Source organism: Syngnathus acus, chromosome 8, assembly GCF_901709675.1.
Source record: "Syngnathus acus chromosome 8, fSynAcu1.2, whole genome shotgun sequence".
In the NCBI taxonomy this organism is placed as follows: domain Eukaryota; kingdom Metazoa; phylum Chordata; class Actinopteri; order Syngnathiformes; family Syngnathidae; genus Syngnathus; species Syngnathus acus.
Window position 1 is genome coordinate 762,643 of NC_051093.1, and position 10,376 is coordinate 773,018.

Genomic DNA, 10,376 nt, shown 5'->3' on the forward strand with positions numbered 1-10,376 from the left:
CCTTCTTCCTTTTGGGGCAAAATGTTCAAGTTCTATTGTTTTGTTGTTTTAATTTCATATGAACTTGTAAATAGCACTCAAGTTATTGTTTTATGACAAAATCTGGTTCAAATGATTATTCACTTGAGTTTTGAAACCAAACCGCGTTCGATAATAAGTCCTTCGTTTTACATTGTCACTTTCACAATTACAAATGAAAACGCAACCAGTCCAGCTTTTGTGTACAAAACTGTACTCAGCTCGACAGAGCTGCAGAGAATGTTGTTGTTTAGCACTTGAGCAAAGTAAGCAGTCAGAAAACCAAAGCACCATAGAGTACCTTTAAAAAACAAAAACAAAGTACAAAGTTTATTATTCTGTCTTTACAAAGGCACAAGCCTCTATTATCGGCCAAAACGTTTCTCTTACAAAAACAAAGTGGCTTCTTCAATGACAATGCACAAGGGCCAAAGGATAGAAAAGCAAACAAAAGACAGCACAGGAGAGTTTGTCAGGTCCATGCTCTGGCATTGTTCACCTAAGTGCTAATGAAACAAGAGCAACAACCATTTTTTTAAAGAGTACACATTGGGGAAAAAATGCTTAAAATTTTCCAAATGTGTTTTCTTTCCATCTATGAGAGGGTGTCAACAACGCAAAGACGTATTTATCTGTCCAGCAGGATCAGAGCGCCATCTGCGGCTCAGCTAAGAACGACAACCGCGCCATCCGGCGGGAACGATGCCAGCGTTCACGCCTCGTGGAATGTTTTCGGAGCGGGCCGTGCCACATGGCGCACTCGAGTTACAATCTTCTGGAGCTACTGCTGGACCAGACAATTTGAAATTGCAATTTGCAACCATCGAGAATGCGAGCATGCGCACCTCATGGCTTGACATTGGAGTCTTTAGGCGGGAATAAAGGCTCCGCACAGAAGGCAAATGCGATTGAGTGTGCACGCGATTGTAATTTGTCTTCCAGCGGCTGGGAGCAAATGGAACCTAATCAGCTTCCAAAAAATAAAAGTGTAAAAACCGGTAACGGGCAGTTGGGGTGTACCGGGAAGCCAGCCCAGTGAAAATGGCAACACGCAGACATGAAAGACCGCTAAGCGCACTCGATCCTCCCGAATACAATCACTGAGAAGACCAAAGGAAAGTGGGCAAGTAAAGCCCGTGCTGATTTCATCAGCCAATATTGGGATTAAAATTTGGCAAAAATCTGAAAGAGGGTAACCGCCCCCGCAGATTCTTCCCTCTGCTGTAAAGTTGAACTCACACTAAAGGAAAAAGTCATGAAAAACAGATGTTCTGCCCGTGATTCATATTGTTATTGTTGTATGATTTAAGAAAAAAAAATTTTCAGTGGATATATTTTTAATGAATTAATTTGTTCTCTAAATTTTATTCTGCGTAGTCGGGCCCTAGTCTGGCGGATTTTGTTTCAGCGGCGAGTGGAAAGCAACAACAACAAAAAACATCGCCTGGAGGAGCAACATCCAGTGCGAGAGTATCTGTCAGTCAAGTCAAGTAGCTGCACTAATAAGCGACCAGATAGGAGCAAGGGGCCTTGTCGTACAGAGCGGGGCCACACCATAGCAGTGTGCTGAAAAAGCCCTGCCCAAAGTCTGTGCGTGCGTGTGCGCGTGCCAGGAACTTAGGGCAGTGAGCAGTCATCTGGCTCGTTGCCGTCGGGGAGGACACGGCTTGAACTGACGATGACCACCCGCCGTTGTTCCTCCTCGCACCCACTGCCCTTGGCTTGGGTGCTCTCAATGTGCTGGATGGCCTGTGGACAGAAAGGGAATGGGAGGGGGCGCATTTGAGAATGAAATCTGTATTTTGTTTCTCTTCCTCGCTCGTTCCTTTCACCAACATCAGTGATCGACCTCGTCTTCGTTCTCAGAAGACTACGGAAGTTCTTACCTGGACGATGGTGTCCAGGTTCTGGCGGGACGTGGAGATGGTGTTGATGACGGATGTCGGGCCCACAGTTACCACTGTGACATGATGGGACTGTGGAGGGACGGGCGCGGGGACGATGACCGTGGGGTGGTGCGTGGACGCAGGAGGGCCGGCCGCCTGGCGGAGAGGACCATGCAAATTGGGATTCCACAGACGACGAAAACGGCGACACCGACGGAAGCATTCTGCCATGCGATTGCTCAACAATGTGTGTGTCATTTTGAGTAAACAATGACCTCGTTCAAACACGAAAAGGGGAACAGAACTGGCGCAGGCCACGGATGGAACACAAAGCGGAGAATCCTTTTGTGCTGAATTACAGCTCCTACATTGCCCGCCTCACACACAAACAGACAAATCGTTTTTGGAGGATACATCTGTTGCTATGGATCATGAGTGCCTGCTAGATGTTGTGTGTATGTGTGTGTATGTGTGTGTATACGCGTGCGTGTACCTGTGGGTTGTGGGCAGGTGTAAGGTCCTTCTCCAGCTGCTTGTGTTGCTGCACACACACAAGGCTGTGCTGGCTCAAAGCTTTCAGTTTCTCCGGGTACAACTCTGCATCCAGTGAGCGCAACTGGCACACGCACACAGCAGAACGATATTCAGCAGAGTGAGAGCATGTGTGAGAACGGCAGTGAGAATGAGACAGCCAGCCAGCCAGCGTTTCCCAAGCACCTGCTCTTCCAGCATCATCTTGACGGAGCGTTCCCTCTCCAGCTGCTGCCTCAGTTCAATCATCTCTCGCCGCAGGTCCTCCGTCTTCTCCTCCTCCAGGATGTCCGGCGAGCCGATGCCTTCGTCCTTCTCCTCCACGCGCCTCCTCTTCGGGGAGGAGCCGCTCAACTCCTGCAAGGTACACGCTCGTCAGACTACAAGCAACTGCTTTTCAAACGGGAGACGGCGAGCCGCAACTTAAATTGGGCAAAAGTCAAATTGAATATCAAACATTGGGGGGGAAAAAAGCAAGAATGTGCCAAATGAATTACTTCATCTGTGACATTTGTACTGGGCCAGCAGCACCCCTCAGCTCCGGGTCTCATACTGCAGTGGCCCCCGGCCACCGTTCACGCAGAAGCCTACAAATATTTGTGTGGAAGTTTGAAAGGACTCAAAACTTACGCCTTTTTGTCTATTTTTACTTCTTATTGAAATGGAATTGCAAAAATCAAAATCTAATGGAGCCTAAATGTTTGAGAGTTCTGCAAGGCTTGACCTGTATGATTCGCTTGAGTTGGCTGTTCTGCTGCAGTAGTCGCGTCTTCTCCTGCTCCAGCGTGAAAATGTACTCCGCCGTCTGCTGCAAGATGGCAGCCTGAGAAGAGAAACCTGGAAATGAAGCTCCGCAAACAGAAGATTCCCGTCTTCCTTTGAACCGCACCGACACCTTGCTGAGCTTCTCGCTGTCGCTGTGCGGGATGAGCGTCTTCAGAGACTGGAAGCCAGCGTTGATGCTTTGCATGCGCCGCCGCTCGTTGCTGTTGGCGATCTCACGGCGGATTCGCCTCTCCTGGTCGCGCGCTGTCTCTGGGCTCAGAGGAATGTTGGCCAGGCTGAGAGCACAAGGAAAACCAGAAACTCAGAATGAGATAAGATATACCTTTCTTTATCCCACACGGGGCAATTCCAGACCCATATAGTCCATCCAATATTCAATATGCTGTGGATGACGTCCCCGCTCAAGTGGATGCAACAATTGGCACAAAAATAAGACTTTGCCCAAACACACAAGGAGGATGTGATCGTTGACTGTATGCTGTTATTCAGCTAAACAAACATTGTATTGTATTCCAACACGTCAAGGCATGATTTTTTTTTTTTTAAATGTGGTAGTTAATAGTGCCATAGAATTGCACATCAGACTGAAATGTGTTCCGTATTTAGATTAATCTTAAACGTACTGTACATACAAATGACCAAAGTACCTCCCACATCAGTGAAATCTACATTTAGACAACTATTGTGAACCTCAAAGACATCCTTTCATATAGCGAGTGCTTTTGATTGGGCAGGTGTACCCAAAAAAGAGGCCAACGTGTGCGCAGTATGTTTTGAAACGACGAGGCGTCTGGTCGTGCTACGTGGACGCTTAATATACAAAACAAAAACAATGAACGTCTGGGGGGGGGGGGGGGGGGTATTACAGAAAGTAGGTTCAACATACTCTATCCCTGAACTCTGAGTTGACTTACTCTGAGATGGGAGACTGAGTATTCTGTCCCAGAAAAGCTGATCTGAGGTAGTTCAATCAACTCTGAGTATGTTCACCTGGAGTTACGCGCGATCACAACTCCTATAAAAAGCCATTATCAATCGAGCCCCGATACCACAAGTCGCCATGACAACTAAGGAAAAACAGATCACCTTATTTTACTTTATTGGTCCTTATGCAGGCCTACGGCGAGTACGAATGTATTTTTTTGCCGCAAATCTAATACGGCTGCAGCTGTAAAGAATACCAGCTCAGTGGCCCAGTGGTAGAGTGTCCGCCCTGAGACTGGATGGTTGTGGGTTCAAACCCTGGCCGGGTCATACCAAAGGCTATAAAAATGGGACCCATTACCTCCCTGCTTGGCACTCAGTATTAAGGGTTGGAATTGGGGTGTTAAATCATCAAAAGATTCCTGAGCGTGGCACTGCTGCTGCTCACTGCTCCCCTCTCCCCCAGGGGATGGATCAAAATCACACGGGGATGAATTAAATGCAGAGGACAAATTTCACCACACCCAGATGTGTGTGTGACGATCATTGTGACTTTAACTTTAAGAGAGAGATGTCATGGGAGGAAATTGCTGCTCGATGCACAAGTTTGAATGTACTTTTGATCGACCATAAGATCGAAGCATAGCCTATAGTTATGAATTTAAGTAGGAATGAAATCAGATTTTCCTTTAGGTGCAATTCAACACAAGAAAGAAATGACTAGGAAGCAGCTCAAAATGAAACATAAAATCATTAGTCAAAAAAGTAACGCATGTTTTGCTAGGCTATAATTGCACCTCACTTTGATTTTAATTTTATTACCGTATTGGCCCGAATATAAGACGATGTTTTTTGCATTGAAATAAGACTGAAAAAGTGGGGGTCGTCTTACATTCAGGGTCTAGACATTATACCCATTCACTTGTGCGCAGCGGTAAGTTAAAGGTTGCTGGTATCGACTGAGCATGTTGCTGTGATCGTGTGCGTCTTTGACACAAAGTGAGTATATGCAGTTCATTGTTACTACTGTCCACTGTTGTGCCGTTTGTCCGATCGCGGTTTGCTTCGTGTGCGCGCCGTTTGATTGACAGCTCCGGCGCGCACCTTTAAGTTTGCCTCGCAACGTACGAGTAGCAGTTACGCAGTGGCACGGCGACTAACGGTCGGCAGCAAATGTAGTTTGTTGTCTCGATGACTTATGTTTGGTGTGTTACCGAGAGTATTTCATTTATGGTTATTTTATTATAGCGGAACCGTTACGCGCAGTTAGTTATGTAATGTGTGCCATCTACTAGTGTTGTGTGACGTCAGAAGTTGAGCGTTGACTTACACTACCGTTCAAAAGTTTGGGGTCACAAAATTGTTTGGGTGACCCCAAACTTTTGAACGGTAGTGTATATATTTATTTAGATAATTATTTATAGATTATATATATAATCTTCTGTGTAAAAAATCTTATAATATATATGTATACTTATATTCATAGATTATATATAATCTTATACAAATATAAGATATAATTTATAATATTTAATTCATAATATTTTATTATAATAATATTTACACTACCGTTCAAAAGTTTGGGGTCACCCAAACAATTTTGTGACCCCAAACTTTTGAACGGTGGTGTACGTGCTGTATTTCTGTCTGTTGCAGAACCACACACACACACATCACCCCCCCTTCACACAATAATCACACAAACAAGAATCACATTCACACATCCAAAGACTCACCCATGTACACTACACACACCTGCTCTCACATCCTTACGACCAAACGTGTGTCCTTTTGCCAGTTTGCCTGTATGCCCCTATGAGCCACAGTGCCTGTTACTTTTTTGCCAATAATTCAGTAAAGCAATCAAAACTGAACCACGTCTTCCCTCCTGTGCTCTGACCCAGTGGTCCCCAACCACCGGGCCGCGGACCGGTAACGGTCCGTGGGTCACTTGGTACCGGGCCGCGGAGCCGCACAGGAAAAAAAAAAAAAAAAAAAAATTTTTTTTTTTTTTCATTGACGATCAATTCATTCAGGTTAAGACGCTCGTCCCGGTCACGTGACATGTTTCCCCAGTCGAGCCCGCAAAGCTAGCAAAAATGAGTAAGAATTTATTTTGAAAAATATAAAAAATTTGGCGAATCTCTCCCAATTACATCTGTCGGTGCATCTGAAAAATAAGGACTCTTGACACAGGGCGCTCGTCTCGGTCACGTGACATGTCACCACAGTCAAGCCCGCGAGGCAAGCAAAAATGAGCAAGAAACAGAGAAGTTTGGAAAGCTTCTTCGGAAAGGGAAAAACGTCCAATGAGGACACAGAAGAAGAAGAGGCTACGACTTCTAAGAAAAGGAAAGCTGCATTTAAAAGAACATTTCTGGAGTCCTACTTAAAATATGGATTTATCGCCACAGGTGACTCTGACGCGCCAAGTGCACTCCGCATATGTGGCGAAAGGCTAGCTAACGAGGCAATGAAGCCTTCAAACCTGCTTCGGCACATGGAGACCAAGCATCCTGCATTTAAAGACAAACCTTAACCACTTCGGGTGTCATTGTCTCCGATTACGCCTAGATGGGAACGGCTCATTTCTGACAAAAGAGCTCGGTGCTCCCACTAATTCAACGTTTTATTTTTATGTGGTTTATATTTGGTTTTATGCCAGTCGTATCATTTTATTTCATCCTATTTATATATATAAATATTTAAATAATAAATATATTGTAGTGGGTTGACATAATTCACCCGGAACCTAAGTTCACGTTACATAGTTCCGGTGGGACAGTTTACACGTGTGGGGATTTCCTGTTTAGTTTAGTGTGTGTTAGGATCTCGAAGGGAAAAGAGTCTGCCCGTTGTTGAATGCGAATAATTATAAATGTCATTAAAACAACTGCCGTTGGCACCGTCGTTTGTCACTCCGCCTCCGACTCCAGTCCTTGCACGCCACAATATAAATATATTTATTTATATAAAGGCCGGTCCGCGAAAATATTTCTGACACGTAACCGGTCCGTGGTGCAAAAAAGGTTGGGGACCACTGCTCTGACCGACACCCGGGGGAGAAAAGACCATAACCATCCGAGCCAACCCCCTATACCAGGGGTGGGCAAACTACGACCCGCGGCCGTTTAATCCGGCCCGCCAAACCTGAATAAATTGTATTATTAATTTTTTTTGGGTCATTTTCCCTGCAATTACTATGTTTCCCCAGTAGATGGGGAAGACTCCCGGGAGCCGTGTCAGAAAGCTCGGTGCACACTCACAAGTGCGTGTGCGTGCGTACTCAGTAGTACGTAGTAATTTCATCTATCAGTGCCGAATTTCGAGTGTAGGCTGTGACGTCAATATTCTCGTAATTCGTGCGCTGAGTTTTCAGATACAGTTTTACGCTAATGCCACCCACAAACCTTCCCCTGGAATCCTTCCATTAAAATGAGTGGCCCGAAGAAAAGATAGGTGGACAGTGAGTGCCGAATGTTAAAAAAGAGTGGACAATTTGGCTCGACCTACGTGTGTGAGAAGACGTTCAGCCACATGAACGTCAACAAAGCCCGTCACAGATCTAGGTTAACGGACCGACACCACGGCTCTATCCTAAAAATTACCACAACAAATTTTACTCCAGACTATGATGCACTAGCCAAAAAGGGAAACCAACAATACTATTGATTTCTTTATTACTTCATTTAGATGTATTCTTTCACTGATTCTTCAAGATGATGTATTTGGTCAGAATGTTTGCCGTTGGATGTGATTTCGCCACAAATGTGATTGCACTTTGGTTTACATATTTAAATGTTCAGATATTAAGATGTGATAGACAGTTTTTGCCTGATTTGAATGAGGCAAAATAACATGCCTTTTCTCTCGAATATATTGTTATAATCATTTGTTTCTGATGTAATCATTTTCTGTATAAAAATTTAATTTGGTGTTCAAAAAGTATTTTTTCAAACTTGAGTCTTGAAAAATAATCAGGGTCGTCTTATATTCGGGCCAATATGGTATTTTAAATGGACTCACACTATTAAACAAGGTCAGTATTCATTTAAACTAAAATATTAATTCTGTGGCTACTTCAAATAATTTAAACAAAATGTTTTCCAACGTCCTTTCAGTTAATTCTCCACTTTGTGGATTAATACTTGACACAAATGCAATTATGTTTTATACCTATTGTAGTCATTTAAAACGTGACGCTGTAGCCTACACCAACACTCATTAAAATACTATTTTAAAACAAACGCTGAGTTCTGCTCATCCAACAGAAAAAAGTAATGCTCTGTATCCCCGATATTATAAAGAAAATGCCATTTGAATAAAAAAACAAAACATAGTGCTATGCATAAAGGTTGGTCTGATATTAGCGCTTGTTCAGGGTATTTGGGAATCGAACTCATGCACGCAAGCCAAGCGAGAGCACCACTACTCCATCAGGCATCCCAGGGCCAGTGAAGGTTATTGAGATACATTATACTGTTCAAAGAAAACAGTAGCGTTGGAAAAGATACTCTTCTAGAAATTATGAAACATCTAATCTGGGTCAGAAGATTCTCTCGCGACGTAAAGCATTTCGAATTATTACGGTTTCCATGTCGATCGGATTTTGAATTAACGGCCACTCCATGATTAACTGCTTTCTTTGTGTGTGAGGAGACAGATTGAAACTCTGGGTCTCTTATAGTAAACCTGCCAGCGAGCAGGTTATGTTCACAGAAGAAGGTACCGCAGAAACTGACCCAGAGTTTAAGTTTCCTCTCGTTCTGGAACGGATAACTCAGCGTTTCCCTTGTTTCCGGGGTAAGTTACTCAAAGTTCTCACAGAACCCGCTTTCTGGAATACCCCTCTGGTCAACTAGTGATGAGCGCGACGACCATTTATTTACCCCGTATAAAAAAAAAAGGAAGTCGCAAAAAGATTTTGTAAACGACAGGACCGTGAATTTAAGTTTACGAAACGAACTACTTTTCCCATGATGCTCCACGCGAGACGGAGTCAGCACGCAACACCGGATCCTTCCGCCTCCCGGAGTCACCCCCCCCCCCCTAAGAAACACAATTCCTCCTTTCGACGCTTTAATGTGTCAAATCTCTGACGCGCTTGTTGAAAGATGCTTTCGTAAAGACGGATTAAAATTCGAAACGTTGGCCAGGGTAGTTTTAGGAGCTCCTCCGCCCCCAAGAGCGTCCCGCGCCATTACTACAATGCGACAGGCAGCGCAGCGCGGCAGGCAGCATGGCAGGCGGTGAACACGACGCAGCGGAGGCGAAGTCACTCCGCTACTTTCCTTAAAAATAAACTCTCCCACAGCCCAAAAACAAAAGGGCATTCCAGAAGTCGCAAAGACGACGTCGCGAACGGGAATAGCAGACTTCAGACCCCGCTTGTTGGTTACAGCACTAGTATCCATCCAAGCAGCAGCATGGCCGCGCTTCCCACTCCAACTTGGCCAACCACACCACCAGTAGCACCCGCAGTCCAAACCACCACTCGGGGCCAGGCTACAACTGACCGAACACGTCCACCTTTACGACCCCAGTGAGGGGGCAATTGGAGGACAAACGGAGCGAGCGAGCAGCAGCGTGGTTGGCGTGCTGCTGAGCAACCACGTGGTTGGTGTTTGTTAGCTTCTAACTTGACACATTTCTCACTGGAACGGGCCGAGGATCGCCCAAAAACGTGTATAGTCGTCCGCGTGAAAACCCTTATGAATATTGGGCAGTCATTTCCGCGTGAATTAGTTCTCGCAGATGGGTCGTGCGCGCACAATAACAGAACCGTGTTGCCTCATACGCGCGAACGCGCGCGCGCGCCTGTCTGCGTGTTGTGATCAGAAATAGACAATAACACATGCTGGATACACACCTACACAACCCCCCAATGACTTCTTTCTCCGTTTTCCTGAAGTGTTGCATAGAGGGCACCTTCTGAGCGGGCACCATGAAATATTCCATGCTCGCGGCTCTCCAGGTTTGATCCCCCCCACCTTCTGCCAGTCCCCTTACTCCCCTCAAAAATAACAACAGAAAATCCCCGACAAAATGCAATATCCGCTGGTAACAATAATAAAAAACGAATAAGATTCGGCGTTTATGAATCCGATCCAAAGGAGGTGAAAAGATGAATTCGTGCGTTGGGAGATGGACTTGTAATGTTACTCGGCTTCCAGCTGATGGGGTTCCCTCGTTGTGTGTGGCTCTCGACCTCGCTCTTCCTCAGCCCCGCCC

At 45.2% G+C, this 10,376-nt stretch overlaps 1 protein-coding gene across 4 annotated transcripts; it reads right to left on the minus strand.

Moving 5' to 3' along the window:
• Positions 1-319: 319 nt before the first annotated feature.
• On the minus strand, positions 320-10,376 carry tfap4 (transcription factor AP-4 (activating enhancer binding protein 4)). Of its 4 annotated transcripts, none has more exons than XM_037257278.1 (7): positions 10,296-10,376; positions 3,325-3,496; positions 3,160-3,258; positions 2,622-2,792; positions 2,398-2,520; positions 1,905-2,060; positions 320-1,767 (listed from the first exon to the last, which is right to left on the minus strand). In XM_037257278.1, the coding sequence occupies exons 2-7, from the start codon at positions 3,403-3,405 to the stop codon at positions 1,636-1,638; spliced, it is 762 nt and encodes a 253-aa protein (XP_037113173.1). In that variant the 5' UTR covers positions 3,406-3,496; positions 10,296-10,376; the 3' UTR covers positions 320-1,635. The 4 variants fall into 4 exon arrangements, with proteins under 4 accessions (XP_037113173.1, XP_037113171.1, XP_037113172.1 ...); XM_037257276.1 differs by having other exon boundaries at positions 10,015-10,373; XM_037257277.1 differs by having other exon boundaries at positions 3,331-3,496; positions 10,015-10,371.

Coding starts and splice junctions, on each gene's coding strand:
- tfap4 (XM_037257276.1), bottom strand. CDS start 10,103: ATGGAATATTTCATGGTGCCCGCTCAGAAGGTGCCCTCTATGCAACAC. Junction 3,497..10,014: donor GTCATTGGGGGGTTGTGTAG/GTGTGTATCCAG, acceptor TTGTGCTCTCAG/CCTGGCCAACATTCCTCTGA. Junction 3,259..3,324: donor AGAAGCTCAGCAAGGTGTCG/GTGCGGTTCAAA, acceptor TTCTCTTCTCAG/GCTGCCATCTTGCAGCAGAC.